General features: G+C 44.8%; 1 protein-coding gene across 1 annotated transcript; it reads right to left on the bottom strand.

The window, feature by feature from the left end:
• Positions 1–63: 63 nt before the first annotated feature.
• Positions 64–26862, bottom strand: MCM3AP (minichromosome maintenance complex component 3 associated protein). The gene is made up of 28 exons (XM_086465237.1): positions 26058–26862; positions 25753–25976; positions 24958–25036; positions 22904–23051; positions 21719–21915; positions 20647–20786; positions 19943–20140; positions 19456–19724; positions 18615–18777; positions 17878–18038; positions 16440–16681; positions 15548–15738; positions 14528–14628; positions 13428–13559; positions 12736–12849; positions 12078–12230; positions 10481–10678; positions 10104–10172; positions 9290–9424; positions 8705–8858; positions 7890–8148; positions 7438–7535; positions 5932–6322; positions 5530–5784; positions 4677–4806; positions 2950–3156; positions 2147–2297; positions 64–1650 (listed from the first exon to the last, which is right to left on the bottom strand). The coding sequence occupies exons 1-28, from the start codon at positions 26860–26862 to the stop codon at positions 1492–1494; spliced, it is 5523 nt and encodes a 1840-aa protein (XP_086321363.1). The 3' UTR covers positions 64–1491.
• Between the last annotated feature and the right edge of the window lie 24 nt (positions 26863–26886).

The raw sequence follows: 26886 nt of genomic DNA on the forward strand, positions 1-26886 counted from the left end.
CTGCCGAGTACTCCCAGCCCGTCAGAGCAACCCGCACAGCGAAGACGTGACAGTGCCTTTCAAGCCACTACAGATTTATTAGGTACAAAACACATTGACAGCAGATGGTGTAAATCTCACCCCAAAACACTTTTGGGTTTTTACAACTTAATTCCAGGTAAACTGAGAACACCACAGGCAGCGCTAGGGTAAAGCACAGCTGAGAGCAGCACCCAGGCCTGTCTTCGCATACAGGCGGTTCAAGTTAGCACAGCTCTGCCCAGCAAAGTTGTATGTAGCATGAACAGCCTCAGAGCATAATTTCTTCAGTTGTTTAAGTTTCTTCTTTCAACTTAATATGAAAGCTACTATCACTATTCTAGGTTTAAGAGAAATACAAATGCTATAAAAAAAAAAACAAACCAGCAAACAAAACCAGCTATAAAATTACTTTTTTTGGGAGGCAGGTGGCAGTTTTAGACTACTACAAATGAAATTAGAAGCAAGTCAGGCAACTGGTCTCTAGCAGGCAAGGTAATCAGTGTTTCCTGCCAAAGCTGCAGTAATTTGTGTTTCATCAAGCACAGGTTCCTAAGAAAAAGCTGCTGATGCTGTAATTTTAAAAAATTACTTGTACAGGAGTACTGCAGCCATGAAGTACATGTTCCTACTATTTACCACGAATCAATATTAAACTAAACCCAAAGATCTTCAACTTCCAAAGCCACAGCTTTTTAAATGCTGGAGAATGCAGGTAATAGGCTCTCCCAAAAAAGGAAAATCAGTTCTCCATAGCTGTTTACTGAACAAAGTGTCCTGCTTTCCAGCATGACAATCTGTAGAATAAGCAACTCATCCGGTTTTAATGACGTAAATATTCAATACAATAAAATCTGGGCCTCACAGCACAAAAATCCTTCTGGATTTGCATTGAGCATCATTAAGTACAAAATACAGCCAAGTGTTGCCCCACTTCAAGAACAATATTGACATTCCTGGGCAACAGAACAGCAACTTCAAACCACGGTGCTGCTGCAAGGTAGCTCCTCCATGAAGCAGGCAAGCACAGAGCTGGGACATCATCCTGGGGACTGTGTCTACGGAGAGCAATCACTGATGTTCCCAGAGACCCCTGCTACCTCGCTTGTTTTCTCCTGGTGAAGCTACATTTACCCACGATGAGAAAAGAAAAAAAAAAAAAAAAAAAATCACCACCAAGTGTCAATTTAAGGCCTTGCAAGAACAGCATTTGACTCATCTCCATGCCTGTGAAGCAGGAAAGGAAGGAGTCCCAGACCAGCCAAAGCTCAGCAGTGAGCCCAACTGAGCCACGCTGCCTCTGCACAAGGCAGCCATGCAGGAAGGGCCCAGGCCCCATGTCTGTTCCATGTTCTTCTCCTGGGAGGACACCTGCTTTTTCTGAAACATGCCCAAGAAGCTTCTCTGTTCAAGTCACCCAGACCTGGATTTCTTTACCAAGTCTCTTGGGTTGCACATGTATCTCAGCTCTGCTCAAATATCCACCATGTCCACCAGAGCAGACAGGTGGAGCTCGGAGGCGACTTCACCCTCCTTGTTCACTCTGAGGAGCCGCTGTAAGTGTTTCAATCTGTCCGACAGCGTGGGGCTCAGCTCCTCCACCAAAAGCTTGCATCCCCCTTGACTCCCAGCCTGGGCAGAAGGAAAAGAGATGAGACTGAGAAAACAGCATTACCCTGTACCAGCAAGGAACTTCTCAGCTCACTGGCTGTTCCCCCAACTTTTGAGAACCGCCATGGAGGTCAGCACCCCCCGTCCCTGAGGAGGTAAGACAAAAATAACATGTTCTTCTACTTCTGCCCCACAACCTTCCTTGAACTGGGGAAAGCTGACCCACACCAGTGATTCCTTAACTTAAACTGCAGCACCACAAGGACTACTGTTATGGCTGCCAGCAGCAGAAAGCATTAACACCTGTAAAGAACTTGTATTCTAGACCTGCAGAAACCACTCTCCTCTCCCTGGAAAGAGGTTATTTCCAAGGTGTATTTTTTCAATTCTTTATTTCCCAAGTCTATCCATCACTGCACACTGGAGTAATTCCCACTAAAGGTTTTTTTAACTACAGCAGGTTTGGCACCTCCACTCCTCAGAGCTACAGCTCATTCTCAGTACCACCCTTCCTTACCTCTTGAGCTGATGATGTGGGACTTTTCCGAACTGTCCCCTGTCCGTTGATGGTGGAGACCAGAGACTGGGGGAGGTAGAGAGGAAGACCTACAAAGTCACCACGGGGCTCAATGTCCTCAGCTAGACATTGGTGTAACTGTTCTTCAAACCTGGACAGAAAGATCAAGAGCACCAGTCAGACTGCAGTCTGGCTTTGTTCTTGTAACCAGTGGGTTAACCAAGTGTTTTGGGTTCAGAAGGGTCTACAAGAAGGATCCGATGTTCACAGTCATTTCTAACATGGTCTGACATAGCCCACCACTATGATGAAAACCCATCATAGGCTGTGGTACAGAAAGGAGCCACACAGCTTGAAGACACCAACTGATTGGGAAGGCAGCAGAGACAAGAAACCCTTGGGCCAACCTCAAAAGCTTTAGTTCTTCAGCTTGGTGACCTGCATTGCAACAGGCACCAAACTGACATCCCACAGTGAACTTTACAGACATTTGTGATACTGCAGGACACAGACAACTGTACACCCTGTACTGCTCTAGTTTTGGTGGCTTGATTGACCACAGATAGCTTCCAACCGTTCCTCAAAGCTCCAAGTATTTCTATCATCCTGTTCCTGTGATGTAAGCAGGAGGTGGCAGGGAACTGCACTGCACCGATGTGCTTGATGAAATTAGATGAAACCAGAGACAGACTAGGCTGTTTTCTAGCACTGCTGGACTTCACCTTAGCATTACATACAAGTTAGAAATTGTTTACAAACCTGGGCTGGAGCTGCAAGGAAAGGATGCTGCTCTGGGAGCTTACCTCCTGCTTTCTATCTTCTCCAATTGCAACTGTGCCAATAGACGTTCGGGGAGAAGCTCCTGGGTTGAGGCCGTGTCTGTGAATTTATCTGCACTGGGAATGCTCTTTTCTTGACCTGACAGCATGTTTGTGCCAGAATCATATTGACCTGGCATCATGGAGATGCTGTAGGGTTTCTTAAAAGAGTTGGGAGGTTTTACCCTTGACCTAAAGGAGGACAAAAAAACCCAAACTAAAACAAAAAAGCACAGAAATTGGTATAAGTGTGTTGATTTTTTCCCTACTGGCTTGAAGTCTGGAAATAGCAGGGAGTAGGAATTGATCATTTGGAGACATAATTCCCTTGTACCAGGGTCCAATATATCACCACCTGTGCTTGGGATCTGAGAGGAATTTATCTGACAGCGGGTTGGAACTCACCCCAAAGGAAAGTATCTACCCAACATCTCCTGCTACACAGCAGAGCAGCAACTAAGCTTCCAAGAGGGAAGAGAGACTGGCTTCACTCTGAACAAGGCTAGGGAAGTGAGCTAGACTCCTGAGATCTCAAACACTTTAATGCCACACAGCTCTAAGGCACCCTCCCCCTTCAACCTCTAGCATTTTCTCTCAGTATAACCCAAAGGCTACTTGAATATTAAAAGGGAGACCAAGGTATGGAGCAGCTTTTTTTTTCCTCTCTGAATTTAAAGCCTGCTTTCTTGTGCTGCTGCTGTCACCATGCCATAAAAGGCCCCTGATGAAACCCTGTTGGTTACTCCCCATTTTCAGGTATTTTTTTAGTATGTGCCCACAGTGCTGCAGTAGTTTGTGTTTTGAGGACGAGGCCTTAAATCTCTGTTTCCAGGTTCTTCGAATATTATGAGCTCTGAAACTGAATTGTGGGGATAAAGCTGCTTTCATGGGTACTAAGTTTAAGGCAGGCAATTAGGGACATTCATGATTTTGGCAGTGCACTTCTGGGGACCTTTTTCCTCCATATTCCACTTCTCTTTGCATCCTTTTCCCAAACCCTCCCCCAAACCCAGAATAAGGGCTGATAAACAGGTTACACGGGCAAGAAAAGCCCTCTTTGATAGTAGCTACAAAAAATAGGTAATATTTGGACGCTAGCTACAATACTGGACTTTCCTATGTCTTCCCACAAGTGGGAGAGAAAGCCTCCTTTTTGAATTCAAAATGCTTCAGAAGTAGTATGTAATTACTAAAGAGGAAAGCTGCAAGTCATCTAACATATAATTCGTCTGTCAGGTCGAGGCTGCAACTGAAGGTGAATGTAAGGGAGGGGGCACTATTAAATAAAGGGCACACTTATGATTTATCCTCATGCTCTTCCCCAACCTCACACTGTTCTTCCTCCATGCTTTGTGCACCTAGAGTACAAGTCTAATTCCAAAACCTCAGCAGTGTTTTCTTTGGCAGAAGTTAATTTATCCATTTATAATGCTTTAAGTGCCCCCTCAAGCAATCCATTTGAAAGCCGAGCAATCCTGCAAAAATAGAATCGACTTACTACCTGGTTTCAGCACACCCTTGTACATCGTTTCAAGGAGATGTACACAAACACATTCTGGGAGGATGCCATGTGCTGGTTTTCAGCATTGCGACGGCACTGTATGTTCATTGCAGAGGCCCTAAGCAACCTCCTTGGAGTTCACCGAGTGGCTCTGATGGCACAACAGACAGCTGAATGCTGCTCTCCCAGGCAGCACTAGCAGCCACCTCACCTCTCGTGGCATTGCCGGATCTCCTCCTGCGTGCGCAGTCTGGCTTGTTCCCATGAAAAAGGGAGAGTGAAGTTCTTCAAATGCTCCTTGAAGAAGTACACACGAATCTGACCATCTTCACTTACTGCTTCTGTGAATAAACCCAAACCCAACGTTTAATATTAGAACAGATTTTCTCCTTCAGAAGAAAAGCTCAGTACTGAATCATATAAAGCCAATCTGAGGAAAAATTGCATGTTCACTCTGAAGTAGCTTTAAGTTGTAACCTGCATGTAAAAAAGGAGCCTTCTCTTGAACTGGTTTACTGTTCAACAGGTTACTGGGAAAGACTGCAAAATGCTGCTTTATCTTCATTTTAAAAATTCTAGTGCATTCAAGTTCAGCATTCAATGGGTTAAGTAGTCATTTCATTAAGAGGCTCCCTACAGTTAAGCCAAACAGAGCACCAAAAAAACCCCACACCTGAAATTGAAAGCAAAAAGAATTCAAAGACAAACTTCATTAACCCATGGAAGTGCTCATTAACAGTGGCAGCCTGCCATCTCAGCTGACCTGAGCTTACGTGACTTCTGAGGGATCAGTTCTTGGCCTTTGGTTGAATGTAAATCCACTCCTACAGGGAGAGGAGGGCTGATAAACTCTGACCACAGAGACAAAATTTTTAATCACAAGCTCAAGTCTAGTCATAATCAACACTAAATACACACTCCAGAGATGAATGTGCAGTAAGCACAGCAAGACCAGAGCTCCCTCCCTGCTACGTATTGCTCACTAAAAAGGCAGCATTGTCAAGTTATTAAACTTGTAAGTTATGCAAGAAACATCATCTGTGTTGTAGAAGGACACACAATACCTGGAGCAATAGGCAGTTTGGGTGGTTTCCAGTCTCTCAATTTATGATCAATGCAGACTGCCAAGATAGCATCCCAAGGGATCTCATCAACAGAAGGTCCACCTTCAGAGTTCCCAGATGTGTTATTTTTCCACTTCTGGAAAGTTTTGCTCAGCAGATTCTCCACTTGAGACTGGATCAGTGGTCGAGTATGGGAAGAGCTAGCAATCTGAGACACATACTGAAAAATCATGCGGCAAACAGGATGCCAAGGAGCTATGGGAAAAAAAACAACAAAGTAAATTGCAAGAATTTGTGACAGAGCCAAACTACCCACCTTAAAGGCTGGTAGTTCAACACAGCACAGGCACATCAGAGAGAATGATGTGCCGACAAGCGGATACCATAGCATGAAGTACATACCACCTAATGGAGGCAGATCTAGGTACGGGATCTGGAAGGACAGCACAGCCTTCTTCAGCCAGGCCAGGTGATCAGGCATATTCCACTGCAGGTGGGGCAACAGCTTGTTACCCCCAGGCTCTGAAAACTCGGTAAGAGGCCAAGACAAGTCACAAAGGTGCTCTGAGGATGCCACATCTGAAAGAAACTGCAGGACGCTGTTGTAGAGCTCTATGATGACCCCTGGCTCCTGAGCTGGCAGGCCAGCTAAACGCCTCTCCTTCCAGTCATGGTAGAAGCGCTTGCCAAATTCACCATCAATCCCATTCTCAACGTACTCCCGAAGGGTCTGACTGCAGAGCTCAAGGGAGTCAGGGCACTGGGAAACCAGCCAGCCCACAGCCGCAGAGATCTATGACACACAAAACACAAGTGGTTGGAAAGTGCTCTGCAGCAATCAGGACACAAAGGATTCAATCCTGCAACCCTAAGTTTGACATAACACTATTCAAGATGCTATGCAGCAAACTACAAGCAAATTAACTATCATCATCCCAGTATTTGCAGCAGTAGTTCTCCAACTAGGTGGTCACAAACTAAATTCCCATGCAGCAGGCTCAGGAACAGACAAAAAAAGAGGCTGTTCACAGCAGGTGCAGTCATGCAGTGGAATTCCCTGCTGCGGGATGCTGGGGATGACAAAAACTTATCTGAGAGAAATTGGACAGATTCACAAAAATTAGCCTAGGGTGACTATATCCAGAGAATCCGCGTCTGATCCTGGCAGTTCTTGAACTGCAAAGAGATGCAGGCTGTAAGAGTTTGCAGGGCAGCATCACTCTGAGCTTGTCTTACTCTCACCTTCTTTCTTAGGCACCTTCTTCAGACACCCTGAGAAGGGAACATGGGGCTGGAGCCGCTTTCAGTCCAAGTCAGCTTGGCTGTTCTCGGCCACTACCCTCTCCCACCTCTCCCAATCACCCCGCTATAACACACGAAAAACTATTTTAGATTTGTAAGCATCATTTTCCATCATGGCTTTCTGAGTTGTCTCCAGGTCACTACTGCCAAGCACACAGCAAACTGAAGGACAAGGGGAGAAGCAGGTGTCTGGAGGCTGCCAGGGAGAGATCTGTACAGATTTACGTAGTCCACATATTTTGGTCTCAGTGTGGTTTTCAGTATTACACAGAAAACACTATCTTTTACGTAGCAAATGCCAGTGATCTCTAGTCAGTTAAAACAGAACAGACATGAATAATGGAAAAGCAGCAGAAATACTTCATTTCAGAATAGTTCTGGCTGATGTTGGAATCACTATTAACAAGCAAGTACCCAACTCCAACTGGTAAGAGAGCTTTTTGAACAAAAATTGTTACAGAAACTTCAACAGCAGAAATATCCCAGTACACAAGACTCAGATGCAATTTAAGCTGCTTGAGAACATAATTCCTTATAAGGCATTAGTAACTGGGAGGTTAATGATAAACCAGCCAAGTATCTCTTCAAGTGAGTTGCTGTTCTTACCCTTCTGGTGCATTGCAAGTCATTGATTGAACCTGGGAGCTCAACAATGGTGTAATCTGAAATAAGCTGGGCTGAAATCAAGTCCTGCAGCATCAAACCTTAAAAATAAGAAAACCCAGCATATACACAGAGAAAGAACAAATGGGTATTTCCTACTCTGACCTAGTCTCACGCTCTGCATACATTCACAGCATCACTTCTCCATCCTTCCCCGCAGACTCACAACACTGCGTGCAAAGGAAAAATGGAAGTCAAAAGAAAATTAGTATCTTTACATAATGATCAATTCTTACAGCCTCTGGATTTCTAGCAAAGCTTTGAAAAGTATTGTGCTTCAGTCTCTCCCTTTACTAGATACTGTATTTGAGAGACTGAACTATCTGCAACAGTTCTACCTGGGGCATCCATAAACATTCACACTGTTTTTTCAGGGCACAGCAATAATTACGTACCTTCTTCTACTTCTTTCTCTGTGGCCTCCTCTTCCTGACTGGGGACTAGAACCACCAGGGGAACTATTGGGTGGAAAGGTTTAACCTGAAGCAACTGTTTCAGCTGCAGCAAAGCTGAAAGCCAATAAACATCATCTTCTACAACATCTTCGGTCCTAACTCGAGGGGGCAGGAGAAGAATGAGACCGCTGGTTCCAAGCAAGTCTTTTTGCATCTCAGCTGTATCGAGCTCAGAGTTGGACAGCGCACCATGTGCCATCTATACAAGTTACAAAGACGACAACAACAATGTAGCTAAACAATGCTATTTTCATACTGAAATCGGCAGTTTGCTATCGTTAGCACTCAGCTTTGACATTCGTTACCAGGAGCTCTACAAATCATAAGATGACGAGTTACAAGACAGACAAACACGGACGTATCCAACAGATGCAGGTGAGCACAAAAGTGCACTTCAGCACCTGATTCAGCATCAGAAATTGAGACGGCTGAGGTTCTAACTATTGCATTATGTTTAGGCAGGTATTTTACTCAGCTGACTGAGTAAATTGTTACTATTTATTTCTTAATAAAATTTTAAAATATTTTAAAATTATTTAAAATTTAAACTAAATTATTAAAATTTAATAAATTATTACTCAGGGAAAAAAAATCCATCTTTTTTCAGACCTTTTCAACAACCCCATCCCTCCCCAGTTATCATGCTCCTCCATCTGACAGGACACCGTGTGAAAAGCCTCCGCACAACATCCACTGGAAAGGAGCACAGCCTGCTTTGATGGCCTGTTAAGTATCATGAACTTGTTCTCACCTACCTTTATACACACACTGACTTTAATGCTTCTGCTCCCTTGCATGCCAGGAGAATTAAATAATGTCAGTGTTTGAATTTTGCCTTCTGTATGTGAAGCATTTTTCTTCCAGTTTTTCTCTCCCATAAATTTGGCTTTCAACCAATCCACCAGTACCCTAGCAAACAAAAGAGAGAGTGGGCTTTCGGGGGTTTTGTTTTAAAGAAAGTGGCATTTTAGGGTTTTACCACCAACACCTCTAAGACACCACAACCTATGATAACCCCAACCTTCGTATTGTTTGCATATGCTTGCTAAATAGCTATTAAACATCCTAAAATTATCCACACTGCTACATATCTCAATGTTTCCTGTTTTCAGTGTGAGCAAAAGGAATTCAATGAACAATGTCAGAAGATACAGACCACTAAAATAAATCAACAGCAATACTCTTTAGAGCTCTCTGGAGAAAAAAAAAAAAAACAAACTGGAAATTTGACATGGTATGGGGAAAAAATCCCAAAACATCAAGGACCGTATACTACTACTCTTCCTCTATATGACTGCTCTGTTTGAGAAGGGGACCCAGCAATCAACTCTTTCACTTACCTGTTGGGATCATCCTCCCCATATTCATCATCACTTGGCAAAACCAATAGCACCTTCCAAAAAACCTGTCCTTGTTGAATTGGAATATGTTCAGTGATTAATGAGACAAGATCCAGGGGAGTCCAAGCGAAATCACTTAAAGAGAGACAGAAGCTGGTGAAAAGACCTCCCTAGTGCTCATTCCCACCTGGGGAATGTTTTTCTTGCTTTGAACAAGTTACAATACTGTAAGTAGCTACAATTCAAACAGTCCAAAATTTGAGCTAATTCTTTAGATCTGTTGCCCATCTATTTCACCACAGACCAGATGCCTTCAAGAACTGCAGCTGCCAAATCTGTTACGTGAGCCTTGCTTTGGGGATTGTGGGACCTTTTGTGTACGTCTTCACTTCCACACTGCTTCAATACCCTGCTCCAATAAACACTAGAGCGCATGACAAGCCATGAGAAGGCAGACCTCCTGCTGCACTTTAAACATCTACATCAATCCCTTCATGCCACAAGCCAGGCTGGTAACAGCTCGTTTACTCCTCTCCCCCTATACCCCATCCCAGGCCCCATCCCACCCAGGTACACAAAAAAACTCATAATATCCATCAGATCCTTAAAGTTACACCCACAGCAACAGGATCAGATGGCCGAACACTTTCATGAATTTATCTTCCAGTTTCCCTTATCTGGAAATACGCCCAGAAGCAAGGCTGCAAGTGGACACCTGAGTCTGATTTGCCATTCCTTACTGACATTTGCAAGATCTCTGGCACTTCTTTTACAATGTGCTTCGAAAGAAAACAAGGATCAAATGCCAACATACCTTAACAATTGCTGGTAGAAGTGCTGAACTTTAATTTCATGCACCGTCTTCTTTCTCAGCCAATTCAATCTGGAAACAAAAGATTCTTAGTTGTAATTTTTGGTATAAAACAGGTACTTCAACCAAATTTAAGAAACGCTCACTAAGGCCCGAGAAGTACTGCAAACACTTTAGAAAGTTGCTGTTAATAGAAGAAAGGTTTCTTTAGGTTTGCAGCCTTTGTCATGGCATTTGTGCAAAGGGTCTTTTTGGGGGTATTTGAGAATAAACAGTTTCGCAAAACCACGAACGTTCCCCATGAAGGTTCGAAGAGAGCTGCTTTGTAATTACCTTCCAAAAATCAGATTGCCAACTGCTGTCACCATAAGTATCCTTACCTCGTGCAAGAGATCCCCAGCTGTCCTCCATGCCCCAGGTTTACAATTCTCTTGCACAAGTTCTCCATGGCTATAGGCCACTCAGCACTGGGGGACAGAGCTTTCAGTTTATTTTCTGGATCTGAGCAACTGGGAGCAGCTGGAAACGCCCTCATTTGATGTTTCAACTTCGTTCGAGCTGCCACTGCCTCCCTCCACCTTTGGAAGAGAACAGATAAATAGGTCACGTTAATAACCTCTTCTGCAGACCAAACAGGTTTTCTCATCTTTGCTCTTCAGACCAGATTGGGGTCTGAAACACCCCACAAGTCACAGTCTGCCCACGGGAGAGTGTGAGCTGGGGCATGTGGGTGGTGCAGCTGGCTCAGGCTGTATTTCTGCACACAGCTGCAAAGTCAGAGCTCCAACAGAGGGTGCACAGGATGAGACCTGCAAGCAGCCGTATCGATGCAGTGCCCAAAAGGGGCAGCCTTGTGCCCCATTCAAAAAAAACCCGATGCAGACAGAAGGGAGCAGCCCTCTGCTCAGCAAGCTGCACTTGCTCTCAGTGGTCAGAGAGATCACAGGAGGGAAGCAGGACTGCCACTCTTCCATCTCATCCCTTCCTCAGCTGTCCCAGCAAAAATTCAAGCATAGTTTTCCTCCCCCGTTTCCAGCGTGTTTATTCCTAGCACACGAAGCATTTTACAGCTATCTGTTACAAAGCTTCTCTGGAATCTCAAGCACTTGCCAAAAATACTTTTGCAACATCTATTGCAGCAAGAAAGGTATGCCACTTTTTCTGGTTCTGTTTTTAAGGAACATTTAAAAAGGCAAATTCACCAACAAGGAGAGAACATATAATAAAGCCTTTATCATTAGATGCCAGTCTGTTTTTCTATGAACAAATGATTCAAAACATATACGGTCCAACAGTTTTATAACACAGAAATTTATGAATTTAAATACTCTACTGTGTTGCCTTGAGTATTTTCAGGGCTTGTAAAAAACATTCCTGCTTCATCCAGTTTTCTCGACTGCTGCATGTACATTGTTTCACATATCTTTAGCCTCCTCCTTAACCTTCCCTATCACACTGAAGGCGATTTATGCATGCCCTGAAGACACACATGAACTCAGTTTTAGGACAGAAAGAACTCTGCAAGGGAAGATGCTCCACAGTAAAGAGACTAGCCTGCTGCTTCCTGCATAGCAGCGAGAAATGCCACCCAAGACACACCTCAACCTGACTGCACTGGGGCAGCACAGCACAGGGAGAAATGAATCTGCCTTGGAACACCACAATAGCCACCAAATAGCCACTAAACACTGAGCACATAACCAGAAAAACAAGTGTCCAACAGAAAGAATACAAGGAGAAATTATTACAAGACAGAATGAAGCTGAAGTCTCCTACCAAGCTCGTTACCTGACTGACGAGGTATGCTCCCCTCCCCACATATTTGAGGCTAGTAGTAAGATTGTAAGTCGACCCTTAAAGCAGAGACAAGATGACAGCAAAAAGAATGCAACCAGACAGCTGTAGCTCAAACTCTTATTAACCACTCCATGCCAATGCTCCCAAGAAAAGCAGTGGTGTCGCAGGGTGGCAACTCACCGTTGCAAGTACTTGCAGAAACACTGGAGCTTCTGAAGGGTTTCCTTAGCAATCTGGAAAACCTCATCCTCCAGAAAGAGGTCCATGATGTGACCACAGACTTCTTCTGAACACCGGGAAATACGGGCTTGCCGGTCTCTTTCCAAGGCACATCTAGTTCAAAATGAAACAAACCAAGACCTCTAGTGAGGTGGAGACTGCAGCAAATATCAAAACAATTATTCAAGCTGCCAACAGGGAAGACATTTAGCAAAGGGGAGGGATTTTCCACACTTCTACTCTATGGTCCTTCTAAGTAAGACCTGTAATCAATTGGAAGTCGTTCAAGTTTTACACTGATCATGGGCTTCCAAAGAAGGGTCTATAAGAGAGCCCACAGCTGAGCCGTAAGGGAGTACAAGAAAAATAACCACCCAGGGCAGCCTTGTCCTACACAAAGCCTCTATTCCCTCCACCCTGGAGGACCACTACTGCCCAACACAGTGCGACTGCAAACTGGCAGCCCGCTGTACAATCAAGTACACTTTCCCTCTTTTAAGTAGCTTATTGAAGATAACCACAAAGAAGGCCAAGCAAGAAGCCCACCACTCCCTGACAAATTCTTACCCTTAGGAAAGCAACCTACAGCGAAGCATAGCATAGAGTATGTTGTACTTACTTTAACTCATTGGCTGAAGCTTCTTGAACACTCTCCTTTATTACTTCTTCCATTAACTCCATACCCACCAACTGGCTCAACTGCCTTATTAACTGTTCTCTTTCCTGCTTTTGCCTGGAAGGACAGAGAAAAGATTTACACAAGTGAAAAGACTTACACTGGGAAACCTGCCGCTTAGTTACACAAGTGCTACCCACAGTGTCAGACAGTTAATTTGCCTAAAACTGAGTTCCCACCAGCTGGTTTCTCTCTCTGAAGATAAACAGTTTTGCACGGAGACACATTTCCCTCAAAAATACAGAAAACATTGGGGTTATTTTATTCTTACCCCAGTAAGCTACAAACAAGTAGCTCACTCAGAAGGAAAAGTTCCTGCATACAGCAGGGCCAGGATGCATCTCCCTCTCTGGAAGCTCTGGGTGAATAAAAAGTTCCCAAAATTCCACCCCACCATCTTAGTGGCTCTGTGAGGTCACCAAAATACTAACTAGCAGATCACCTGAGAACACAGAAGGGACAGCCTGTCTGCACGATCCCAGGGCAGTTCAAGGTGAGACAAACTGAGCGCTGTTGGCACAGCAGAAAGACACAGGGCCTGAGCACACGTGCAAGGACTCAGGTTGGCACCAGCTGTTACGTTACCAAAGGGTGTATACAGCCCACTCTGCCCCACAGCAAAAGCAGCGACTCACCTCTCTTCCTCCACTCTGCGTCTTTCCTCTTTGACACGCTCCCTTTCCACGCTAAGCACGCTTCCAGCCACTTGTCTGAGGATCTCCCCCATCACTTCAGTCACGATTTCCTCCACGGTGGCCTCCGAAGTGCTGTGCAGAAACAGCAAATCTCTTTTTAAAGCCAGAAAGTTTTCATTTGAAGACCTACATCTGTGTTTTTCTCAAGCATGCCCTTGCTCTGTTATGATGGGCTGACTCTGGCCACCAGCCAAGCACTCACACTGCTACTGGCTCACTCCCTTCCCCGCATCAGGACAGGGGAGAAAATAGGAAGAAAAATAAGCAAGAAAACTTGCGGATGGAGAGAAAGACACTGTAACAGGTGAAGGGAAAAAACACTCCACACCCCTACCAAGCAAAGCAAAGGCAGTCAGCCACTGCCTCCCACAGGCAGACCAATGCCCAGACAGTCTCCAATCAATGGCCACCCTGGAAGCCAGAAAACTCCACCTTCTGCTTCCTCTAACCCAGTTTTATTGCTGACCATAACATGACATGGTATGGACTTTAGTCAGACTGGGTCAGCTGTCCCAGCTGTGTCCCCTCTGATCCTCTGACACACCCCCAGCCTACTCACAGGGGTGCAGAGTGGGAAACAAGGAAGGCCTTGACCCTGTGCTGTTCAGTAATAACCAAAATATTGGTGCATTAGTAACACTGTTTTAGTCACAAACCCACATCTACGACTCTACCCACTGCCTTGCAGAGGAAGCATTGTTTCAAGCAGAGAAGCAACCAGATCTGGACTTACTCCTCTTGTCCCTCTTTGGGCACCTTCCCTTCCACAACACACATTTCTTGTGGCAGTGGTGTGAGTGTCATGCAAGGCAAGGTTTAGAGAGGTTTGCAGTCAGGCTTCCATTAGGCTAGCTGGTGGGTAACAGAGAGGTGGCAGACATCTGAAGAAAGGTTTGCTTTTCCCTCAACTGTATCAGTAAGACTATCTCCACTACAGACCTTGCCTTGCTTAGTTTTATGACCTTCACACATGGTGATGATATGGCAAATTGCAGCTTTGATGACAGACTCCAGCAGTACCACCAATAAATGCTCTTTACCAGATGGCAGCAGTCACATAAGCCTCTCCTGCTCTGCTGACTTCTCTGCACTCTCCTTCGAGAACATCCTGCACAAGCCCGTTCACCACTTCAGTGATGTCCTGTAACACAGCAGAGGAAGCAGCTGAAGCAAGATGCACTCCTGCTCAGGATGGCCTGGGCACACACATGAATCAGGAGACAGGTTCTTCAGCCTTGGTTAATTGACTGTAATTGGCAACATCATCTGTATTCTTACTTACAAACTAAGCTAAACTTAACCAAACAGAACAGCCTGGAAACTTTAGGCTATCTAAAAGGTTAATAACAGCCCAGAAACAAAAGCAGCTTTCTGTATTAAGTATGGGCAAGTCAAGTTACAAAATAATAGCTAAGAAGAGTGAATTTTGAGAGGGATTCCTATTTTCTTACTTAAGAGCTTCTCTAATTCTAGCTGATTTAATTCCAAGTGACCAGTCTTCACTGAAACATAGCCGCATTTAGGTAGAATATGACAGCTGTACTTTACAAAGCATTAAGACACTCAGCATTAGTACATATCTAAACACATGTGGGAGGGAGAAAAAGGGGAATAGAACAGATACACAGGGTGCGTATTTGAGTCCCAACATTAATAGTCATATATCCACAAGAAGAAACTTTCTCATGTCTCATTTGAAACATGCGCCATTAAGAAACAGCGCAATATTATTCACTAAAGCAAAGTTTACCTACTAAGTCAAGACAATCACTTTCTGCTCTCGCTTTCTGACTCTCTCCTTAGAGGTTTCTCAAACAAATGCTAAACAGACAGGACTGTTTATCCTATGAAGGAGTCAGAGCAAGCACTGACAGTTCAGGCTTGCTTTGAAATCACTCAAGACTTTCTCTTTTCAAAATAGTTGGAGGAAATGACTTTCCAAAGTATCCAAAGCACTGAAGCGGGGAGGGTCTCCTTTTGACTCTACATAACACATGCAGACTCTGGAAAACTAAAACGATCTTTCCCAAATACTTTATGATGGGTTTAAACTTCCTTACTGTGTCTGTGTAGACAAGCTGAGGCTTTGAAGAGAGGGGCTCAGGTTGTCCAGCAAGTTTGGCGATGGCCTGCGCAGGAGGAAGCATGGGCACAAACAGACGAGGCAACAGCGAGGGTAGAAGATGAGCTGGGGGCTGGCCTCTTACTGCTGTGGCATCTAAATCCGCACCTTTGCTTTCCACTCTTCCTTCTTGAGAGGTAGGAAGGGAAAAATTAAGGAGACCAGGTCAGTCACAAATAGAAGGAAAACTATTCTTATCTTCAAAAGCTCGCTTGTCTGATAAATCTCATCAGGTCATAAAACAGAACTGCTGCCTTAAAGTTAAAAATACATGATAAAACTAATCTATATTTATGAGTATTTTATACAAAACATTCAAAAACATCATTGTCCATTACCTCCAATACCAAGTACATAGATTTCCAATAAAACAACTGTTTCAAGCCAAGTACACTTAGCACCTACACACATCTCTTGAACAAATGCAAAATATCTGTACTTTCAACAAGGACAAACACACGTACATTCAACTTGAATTCAAGAACACATTTATATGCGCAGTGCAAACAAACAGTTGCAAAGGGAAGAAACAAGGAAAGAAAAGGGAAGTTGGCTGTCTGAAGTAGCCAAATATCTAGTTATTTCACCTATGCTGGCAAAATTGCACTCATTTCCATTAGGGCGCATCCTGTATTGGGAAATGCATTTCATTAACCAGGTTGCTGCTGAGCTTTTACAGATGCATAAGTACATTTAAATCAAAATGTGACTTCATTACATCCAAATTACATGAGCCAAGAACAGTTTCTGCTTTGCAAAATAAAACCACTCACAGAGCTGACCCAACAGTTTATTCCCGAGCAGTATCCAAAACGCATGTTTGCTCTTACCTGCTGCTTCCACGCTGGATTTTTGGCTACTAGCTTGATCCACAGAGGTGCTTCCACCGGTATACTTGTTCTGTCCATTGAAACTGGACACAGGCACATGGTGAGGTACCAAGGGCAACGGCCCACCATTGACAACCTCCCCGACTGAGACAGTTAGCTTCTCGCTGACAAACATCGATTTACGTGATTTGGGCAACCCGTCTGGCTCCAAGAAAGCTGAGCGATTCAGCTCCACGTAAGCACTGGGGAACAATTAAAAAAAAACCAAACCAAACAGGAGTACATCCACAAAGCTCCAGTAATCGAGAGGTTTTCAGCAGGACAGCTTAGTGGGGCAAAGCGAGGCAGGCACTGGGCACTCAGGTTTGCTCCCTGTAGCCCAGATCTGCAACCAGGGCAGGGAAGACAGAGAGCACTGTCCTCCCAGCACAGAGTACAAGCTGCACTAACATTTCTGGGCACCTTTGTGGACCATTCTGTCTCTTTCTCCTTTTAACCTTTGTCCACTGCGTATATTTGACCTAGATTACATCCCACAGGACAAACACCAGGACTACCTACAGAATTTTACAAGCTGCAATCTTCTTTCAATCTTGGCACCTGTAGTCTGGCTAATTTCTTCTTTCAAACCAAAATGTTAACAGGAAAAAGAGCACTAACTGGCATTCTCAAGTTTTTTGCCTACTCCAGTCTCTTGAGATTGAGAGTCTGTATGAATACACCTTACAACATATGTATTTCCACAGCAGACATTCTTATCCGCAAACCACTGGCTTCCAACACCCTCTAAAAACTTGTTTGCACTGTTTGGCTCCATCCCGCCCTATGTGCATCACCATAATACCAGTTTCCTGAGAAGCAGAAGTGTACCCTCATTTCCTACTGAGCTGCAATTTGCTACAAATCAACTGCAAGAACCAAAAAGAACTTTTTTTTTTTCTACTGGGTTATCCACAACATCTCCTTCTAGAGAGGAAATCCCTGGAACCCAACAGAGACCAAGCTCAATATCTTGTCGCTCCATTGGTGGAAATGTCTCTTACTTTTAACCACCTTCTAGAAGGCTGAAGGAACTTTATATCCTTGAAATCCCTTGTCACCTTATCAAACCAAGTAAAAAAAGATATACAAGTGCAAAAAAAGCTATTGTGGGAAGCCACACCAGTTACAAGGATACAAACCCTACTTCTTGAGGGAAAGATGCAAAATTAAAGAACTTCTCATAAATACAGCAATAAAAATAGAACAGATCATTAAAATTTGCACCCGTCACTGTCCCAGAGCTTTGTTTACAGAGCCCAGCCCCTACCCTTCGCCTGTTCTTTTCTTTTTCTGGTTGCAACCGCAGGAGCAGCCCACCCACGTTAATGTTTTGCCTAACATCAGTCTAACCCCACCAGGCATCTTAAGGCACACACCCCCTTTCCCTTACACTTACCCATCAGATACACTCAGGCCGTAATAACTTATAAAATCAGTTGCTTCCTCACAATCTCTGAACAGCAGCATGCGGACCAGGTGATCCAAGGGAAACACTGTACACCTTTGGGTGCTCACAGTGTAGGCAATGTTGAGAGATTTGAGAGCATCTTTACGAATCTAGGGGAGGACAGAAGAAAAAGCCACATAACTACTAAGTTAAAGACCCAAAAATGTACTATAAAGTGTACTATAAACATGAAAATCATGTTTAAAATAAAACAGTACTTTGTCATCAAATATCCACACAAACAGATTTAACTTTCTTTTTAAATTCTATACACTTGCTTTCTAGCTTTTGCTCCTCTTCAACGTCGCTCATTTTGAGCATATCCCTTTGCGATTCTCATGCAGAAGAAAAAGCTTGCGAAGGCTTCTGAAAGTGCAGGTTGGTATTTCCTTTGCTAAAGTCTCAGGCCTGCTTCTCTGCTTCTGAATTATTTTCAGGGAAACTATGCATTTTTACACAGTTATGGGGAAAAAAAAATGCTGAGATGAGCATTTTAGTATTTGCCTTTTACATCATAGCAGAAAACTCTTGATAAATTTTTTAAATGCTTCTGAAAAAGCAAGAATAAGATTATTTTTAAGGCTAAACATCTAGCAAGCTTTCTGCTAAGTCTATTTCCTTCCAAAAGACCCAGACTCTTTTACTGATTAACACTTTAAAAAAATATTGATGTGCCTTTTTCTTACCTGGTTGAAATAACAATGCAAGAGACAGGCATTCAGATAGGAAGCTGCTTGCACTAGCTTGAAAAACCTCACAAAGTTATTGCTGTTTAGTGCAGCAAAAGCTTGAACTCCGAATCTAACTTCAGGTGAGTTCCTAACCTCTGGATGAAACTGCTGTACTTCTCTGGGGAGACAAAAGACAGACAAACCTTTTGTTTCAATATTAACAATCACAACTCAATAGCAACCTGTAACAAAACGGAATTAAAATTAGGAGCTTTAAGCAAGACCTTCAACTCCTGTCCAAAACAAATGGCTGTGAATTAAATTCGCAGCATTATTTACTCATAATTAATCTTCTAACGATGCTTGCATAATGAGCATGTTACTATTAAGGGACATTACTCTGATGTCTAGGGAGGAAGGCAGTGAAGAGGTTGACCAGAAAAGCAAAGTATGACTCTGCTCACAAAACATTTTGCTGGGTCTCACTGCAGATAAAGCCGTGAAGCTTGGATACCACTCTGGGAAGAGAAAAATTACACCTGATTGAGAACAGTGAAGATTTAACTTTTTTGTTTGGCTGGTCGGTTGGGTTTTTTACTACCTGCAGAAGGCTCTCGTGAGTTATTCAAGGAGATAAAACAAAGCTGTTTTGACTTCTTTTCTTAAAAAAATACACTTTTTTAAATGACCTATTGAAAAATTCAAATAAAACATTACTACAGTAATTTTTTCCTTTGGCAAAAAAAATTTTTCAACTAAGCTCTTCACTTCCGTTAAACCTTGTCTGGACTTAATCCTAATCTCAGTTCTTCACAGAGACAAAAAAGAGAAAACAAGTGCTATCTGCTGTTCCCACCTGAGAATATCACCCTTGTTGAGATTCAGCAAGACATTATAACCTCTGAACTCTGCTTCACTCTTGCAGTAAATCCCCTTGTTAGCCAGGTCCTGATACATCTCCTTCAAGCTCTGCAAGCATTTAGTCATGTTCTCATTATTGATTTTGGCATCAAAGGAGGACATGGGCTCTTCACACAAGTGGTGAGCACAATGGATGTGAAAGCGAGTGCACTTCTCAATCAGAGACACCATCAGCGGGTTGCAGAGATGCTGCTGGGTTATATCCTAATCAGAACAATAAAGAAAACATTGCACGTATTTTTAAACTGCAGTTGAAGAGCACAGTCATCTGGCACTACCTTTGGAAAATTCCCTTCAGCTGTGCTTTGAGTCACTTTGCAATTCAAACTGTTTGAACTACTATTGTTTTTTACTCCACTTTTTGCAGCATTATGTGATCTTTTGCTTTCTACCATCAAACATCTCCATCCGCCAGTGCTTACCTTTCTTATTCCACGAGTTCTGTTCCAGACAAAGTCGTACCATTCTCGGTAGTTTCCTTCTCCTTGATCCATAATGTTTGTCACTAAATAGTCCATGGTCATGCTCAACACCTCAGAGGGTCTCAATTCATGGGGCAAAGGTTCCTCCTGATCTGCTGAAGACCTGCTATATTCCTTGATTGCTGCCGCATGATCAACCTGCAAGATGTTGAGAAGAGAATCAAAGTCCAGAGAGTATGTTCAACTTTTCAGGAGTACAGAAGATTTCATCCTGTCCATGTCCATGCCTCTACTTTAGTAAGGGGCAGGCTATTAAAAGAGTTTCTCCACCGTTCACAATAACAGCCCACGTCTACTCTGCTACGATAGCAAATGTAATTTATTTTCTTTTATGACAGGATCCTAAGTGTTGACTTAGTCTCACATTCATAACCTTCAAGACAATGAACATACACTGCTGCCCTATAGTTTTAGAACCACAGTTCCAAAAGCCTGCCTGTAGCTAAATAACAGACGTGACTTGGAGAAGCAAACCTCTAGCCTGTTTTACAACAGGGAACTCAAAGACATTAACGAAATGGACTCCAGAATTTTTCCCACCAGTTAACCATGTAATCAACTAAACAACACCATCCACTTTATAAAAGGAGCAAACAAACAGATGTCCCAGGAACAACAAACCCCTGCATACAAAGGGCTCCTACCTTGTCAGATCCTTGAAGCAATTCAAAGATACTGAGCTGGTTTCTCGTCTCCCTCATGTAGCGCTCTTTTTCAGGACACATGTCTGGGCAAGTGCCAACAACAGTTTTTGCTTTGCCAAGATCGGTCCTTTTTATTCGAGCTAAAAAATATAAATAAAATTGAACAAACGTGAAGCACTTAATTTTCACAACAAGCCGTTACTCCCATGTGCCAACATAGCCCTAAGCATGCCAGATGCCTCAGCTGAAGCCTTACATTGGTCAATGAATGGATGGCAAGAAGTACATCATCAGGGCAACAGTTCACAAAAAAGCTGGTGGGAAAAGGTCTCTAGAGATTCCCACCCTACCTCTACTCACAGCAAGGCTGTACCCACACCTTGGCGTGGTCAGAAACCCATAAGGATGGGGCTCACCCACCCTGGGGCCTGTCCCAGAGTTGCACTACTCCCTTGAGGAAGTTTCTCCTACCATCCCACATGGGTATCGAGAGCTTTGCTGAAAAGAATGAAGCCTCTAAAAGATACACAACATTTTGTGTCCTAACTAAGCACCAACAACTTAACAATTCCACATCAAGTGGATGAGAAACTTGATTGTTGATATTAAAAATAAGACCTCAAATTAAAAGTAGGGTCACCTTTGAAATGGCAAGAACAGGATGGAAGGATTAATGAACAAGCACTGTAAAACAAAGGGCCATTTCTAGAAATAATTACCAGCTGTGCAGTAGACTGAATTTAAAGAAACATGGTTAGGCTTTGGGTAGCTTGCTTCAAAGAGCCTGCAGGGATGCAAATCTCCCTACATGGCCTCCTTCACAGAAGATGAACAGTCTGCTATTCACTTTCCACAAGAAACATGTATGTGCAGTAAGTAAAACAGATTCTTGCGAGTTCTACAAGAAATTAATGTATACATGTTCAATAGAAGAGTATTTTACAGACTGCTCCATGTTAAACTCTCTTTAAAGCCGTTTCCATAACATCACAACAGCTTTGCAACAGGCACCAGACACTTACTCCTTTCCAGCAGAGCAGCAGATGTTACACTCATTAACTTGGGTAATTACCTTGTCGCATGATTTTGTCCCTTTGGTCCAAAAGACGGTATCTTTCTTCAGATGTCTCAGCCACTAATCCTACCAGGTTACCAAGAGATGACAATGAAGCTCCCAAGGCCTCTGAGCTCTGCCCTTCAGAACTAGAATCAAGCATATCTGCTTCAAACTGCAGCACCTTTCGAAGACCAGGCTTCTTTGCTGGAGAACTAAAAAGAGAGGATTTTTTAATCAACAATACACTAATGCATGCCCCACCTTAACTATTAATCAGTTCATTGTTCTTCAGTATGCCAATGTCTCTGTTTAGAAGAATATTTTGTTCACAAGGCAATGTATCAAATAAACAAAGTACGTATTGATGTACTAAGGTTGTTATGAGCCAACACCAGCACCGGGAGTTAATCTGGTTAAATCCCCAGCACTGCTCTGACAACGCAGCCAAGCGTTGTTGACTGTGGCGAAAGCCTCAACCTAACAGAAATGGTATTACTGAATCTGTCGGAGAGCAGACAGAACCAGATAGCTGTTGCAGCATTTTTGCATCACTGTGGCACAGTAGTTCGCATTTTAAGCCAAGAACTAGCCTGCTCTTGGGTGTGAAAAGAACAAATGCTTTCTATAGCAATAGAGATTATTAAAAGATTTTACAGGGCCCAGATACATACTATTTAAATCAAGGAATATTCATTCCTTCAGCAACTGATGCAGAACAGAAGGATTCCTGTACAAAGACCATTACCTGAACTGAAACAAGACTATGATCCAAATTCACCAACTACTCTGGTTCCATGGAACAGTAGATGCCGACCAATGAAACTACCCACTTCAGAAGCTCATTTAATCATGACCATGGAACAGTGTCCTTACTGCTTGGTCCTAGTTTGGCTTTGCACCATTTCATTCACTTCCCTTACACCTCACTATGGCAGGTGTTGTTACTCATGTTGCTACGAATGTCTTTACGAACGAAATATTCAAAAGAAACACGCAGACCAAAGTACCAGAACTCAATAAGCAGCAAGAAGTATCTTTCTGACAAAGTGTGAGATCTGTGAGCATGTAATTCAGACAAACCAGAAGAGCTGAGGGAAGCATGCTCCCCAATAGGAACACAACTATTTGGCACACATTGACAGTCCTTTTTCCCCATGCGTCCTGCTTCCGTCAGATGGATTCCCAGAGGAGCAGGCGTACCTTTTACCAGGCATGACACCACTGGCAGAGGACCTTATTAAAGGTTTTCGAAGAGGGGAATGCTGATAGTTTTGCTCTTCACTGCTTTGCCTTCCTTCATCTTCACCTGCTTTCTTCTCCTTGGATGAAAATTCTCTTTTTGCTGGACCTAAAGTTACAGATAAACATGAAGCCAGGTACTTGCCAAATAGATCAAGCAACAACTCTTCCCCTGCCCCCCCCCCCCCCCCCCCATGGGTGTGGTGGTGATCAGTTTGTTTAAAAAAAATACTATTAGAAAATAAAATGAAGAGTCACAGTTTTGTACCTGTATGCAAAACTTCCAGGACAACTTGCACTAGAAGCAACTTACCAAGCAAGTCTACCAATTGCTAGTCAGCTTCACTGTTCTATAAACAGTGTAAGAGTTTTTCAATAAAATACCACTTAGCAATAACTGTAATTGGTCAGCAGATTGACAGTAAGTCAAGTCTCATCATCATCTACATTTAAGTTCTCTCAGGTCTAGGATATAATCCACAGGTCATAACTCCCTACAGGATATGAAATCCATTTCACCTAATGTAAACCACAATTCCCAGTGCTCCTACTGAATGATTTTGATTATTTATTTCACATACCCAAGCTCAGTCTGAGGTTGGCATGCCTTCTCAAGCGTTACAGCTACACCTTGCAGGAAGGGAGAATTTCTTCTCCCAGGAACAAATTTTCAACCAGTTGGATTTCTTAAATTCTCTCAGGTTAGTTATTTTAGAACATTGCCATTCACGTTTCTATACACTTTAACCCCACAATAAAATGACAAAGGCAAACAGGCATGCCTACAGCTGCTGCCTCAAGATTGTTAATCCTCAGGAAGACCACTGTGCAGCTGCTTGTTTTCCAGAAGACAGATTTGTGGCTGGTCAAAGCTGTGGTGAACCATTCATTTGCTGACAGCTGAACTGCAAGCCCAGGCTAAGATCTCAGAGGTACCTAAGCTGCACTCACAAAGCTAAAGAAAGGGAAGCACATGACAATTCCAATATACGCCTTGGGGGAGAACAGCCATCACTCCCATCTCTTGCCCTCATCCCAAGCAGGGTCTGGAATCTGAATTCCCATTTCTAAGCTCAGTTCTCTGGAGGCCAACCACACACACTGTTCTCTCTTTTTGGTTCAAGCAGTATGTAATTGCCGCTACACAGAACACCAACCGCAGCAACACAGGCACTCACTCCAGGGTACTCCTTAGCCCAGTTCTCAGGACACTTTCCTGAAACCTGGAAGCTCACACCCCAACCCATGCCCTGAAGCAGGCAACGAGGCATTTGAAACTCAGCTTTCTTACATCCCCAAGTAACATTCTGCTTCTAAAAAGGAACATAAAGTTAGCATGACTCTATTCCTCTTGTGTGGCTGCATGAATGATTCCTAGATTCTCTTGTAAAGTTACGCTGTCATTTAAAGTGTCTTCAGCTCTTCCGTATGGCTGAAACGGCATTTTGGCTCAGATCAAGCAAAATGTTTTAGAGAACAGGAATTTAAGAAAGAAACAGTGCCATTTCCAACTGTGATTTGCAGTCACTCACTTAAAACTTCCTCAATATCAGAGGACAGCACTGCACATGCTGGAAGTTCACACAGCAAAAGCCACTGGGTAACTTCACAAGAGAAAAATTCTCCAAGAACCCAGGGCTCCCAAGCCATAGGATGTTAAAGGCTGAGAAACTATTTTGGAAGCAATTACATACTTTATCCTGTTCTTTTCCCCCTCCCCTGCATATTGACTATTAGCCTTTGCCACAGACAGAGCTAGCTGGGGTGTCACATAAAACACAGAACAACAATTTTTCAAGCTTCTGTAAAGAACAACCTTCAACGCTCACAGAAGCTCTGTGCACCAAACAATGTGAGTAGCAAAAGTCAAAGAGAACCATCCTGTTTCTGGAGCTGGACCGTTCCTACTGGAAATGATCCTTGTATCAACCTTGGCATGTCAGGAAACAATAACAGAGCAGATGCCACACCATTTATGTATCACCCAGTGATCACATCTGGGAACACAGACTTACTTGTTTTCTTCTTTTGCCAAAACGTTACTACGTCTTTGTGCAACTCTTTGGCTTTTTTCCTGGCAAGAGCTGCAGAGGCCTTAAAGGAAACAAAAGCAGAGTATGAAAACCTATTAGCATTGCAACACCAAAGCGCACAGTGCAGTTTTTGCCAGAGAAACATTTACCAGCTTCCATCAAGTTAAGGTTACCGCATTTTACCCTCTCACGTAAGACCTACGTGCAACCAGCAGGACTGATTTCCACAAAAATTGCTGCTTTTCTAAAAGCTACAGCAAGCTTAGAGCACTTGAGACCAAAGGTGTGTTTTTAAGCACAAAGCAGGAACAGACCACACGGTCTCCAAAGTGGCTCCTCAGCACACCTCAGCGCTGATGTAGCGGCAATACTTCCAGCGAGCACGTCACCCTGCAAAGGTGGAATGAGCTCACCGAGCCCTTGGTGCCACCGAGCCCAAGCAAGAACGCAGAGGCGTACATAAAGCAGGTTTGGGCAACATGAGGAAAGGAATAGGGATTTAAGGCAGATGCTAACAGTACAGCTTTGTTTGGCATTTGAGGAGGCTGCTAACAGTACAGCTAAAGCCAGGCAGAGCTCTGGAAGCTACCATGTTTTAGGTGCAGCTCAGTACACCTCCATCCCCCTCTGTAATACAAAACTCATGATACAAAGCTTTCCCCCAGGTGAAAAACACACCGCATTAGCAAACAGGGGTGCAAGTTCTCACCAAAGCAAGACCCATCCCAAGCACTCACATCTAAGCCTGCTCTTGTGCCGACCACTTCCAACACTCACGTGATCGAAAAAGTGGAGAATGGCCATTTTTTTATTGCGCCTGGTCATGATTCGTCGGACTTTTACGAATTGGCCAAAGTGCTTCTCCAGCACCGTCCTGTCGTTGAGGTAATCGGGGACGTTCTTGCACTGGATGGCCGTCAGCTCGCTGGGTGACAGGCCCCCCAGACCCTCCGTGCTCTCGCTGCCCCGAGCCCGGCGGGCGGGGGTTGCGGGGCCGGCATCTGTGAAGAGAGGAAGGGAGGCAGCCACCTCGGAAACTGGGGTGACGGCCGGCCGGCTGCCCCCACCGCGCCCCAGCCTACCTTCCCGGGGGGTCTCCCGGGATTCGGCCGGCGCCGGCTCCTCGGCGGGTCCCCGCTCACCCTCGGCGGCGTCTCCTCCGCGGTCGCGGTGCCCGCGGCCCTGGCTGCGCAGCATCTCCTCCACCACCCGCCCGAAGAGCGCACCGCCGCGGGGTCGGCTCAGCAGCACCGCCCGCTTCTCCGGCGGCGCTGCCGCCGCCCGCCCGCCCGCCGCCGCCCGCCGCGGCGAGCGCTCCCGCTCCTCCTTCCGCTTCAGGCCCTTGGGCGCCGGCTCCCCCAGCTCCTCAAAGAGCGGCCGCGGGCCCTTCTCCTCCGGCCGGCCCAGAGCGGCGGCGGCGGGACGCGAGAAGAACGACCCCGCCGCCGCCTCCGGGCCCGCCTCGGGCGCGAAGCCGAAGGGCGTCGAGAAGGTGAAGGCGGGGGGGGCGGCCGGGCCCTTCTCCGCCTCACCGCCCACCAGCGGTTTGAAGGCGCCGGTGCTCTCGGGCGCCTTGAAGCGGAACTCGGGTGCCGTGAAGGCCCCGCCGCCGCCCGGCGCCTCGCCCGGCCCCGGGAAGCTGCCCAGGTTAGTGGGCGGCTTGAAGCTGAACCCTGCGTTACCCGCCGGGGCCCCACTGCTGCCCGCCGCCGCGAAGGCCGGCACCTGGCCTAGCCCGTAGGGCGGCCCGAAGGCGGCGGTGGCGGCGGCCCCAGGGGCGAAGGGGAGGCCGGCGGCGCCGCCGCCCTGCCCAAAGACGGCGGCCTGCCCGAAGCGCAGCGGCGGCGGGAACGCGGGCGGCCCACGGAAAGCGTCCCCAGCGTTCATGGCGGCGGCCGCCGCCGCCTCTCC

Source organism: Leptosomus discolor, chromosome 5 (genome assembly GCF_034619465.1).
Source record: "Leptosomus discolor isolate bLepDis1 chromosome 5, bLepDis1.hap2, whole genome shotgun sequence".
NCBI lineage: Eukaryota > Metazoa > Chordata > Aves > Leptosomiformes > Leptosomidae > Leptosomus > Leptosomus discolor.

Excerpts from the sequence above, each read along its gene's own strand:
- MCM3AP (XM_086465237.1), bottom strand. The coding sequence starts at position 26,862 with ATGAACGCTGGGGACGCTTTCCGTGGGCCGCCCGCGTTCCCGCCGCCG. Across the intron at positions 18,778-19,455 it reads AACAAGGGTGATATTCTCAG|AGAAGTACAGCAGTTTCATC; the intron begins GTGGGAACAGCA and ends TTGTCTCCCCAG. Across the intron at positions 9,425-10,103 it reads TTCTACCAGCAATTGTTAAG|TGATTTCGCTTGGACTCCCC; the intron begins GTATGTTGGCAT and ends TCTCTCTTTAAG.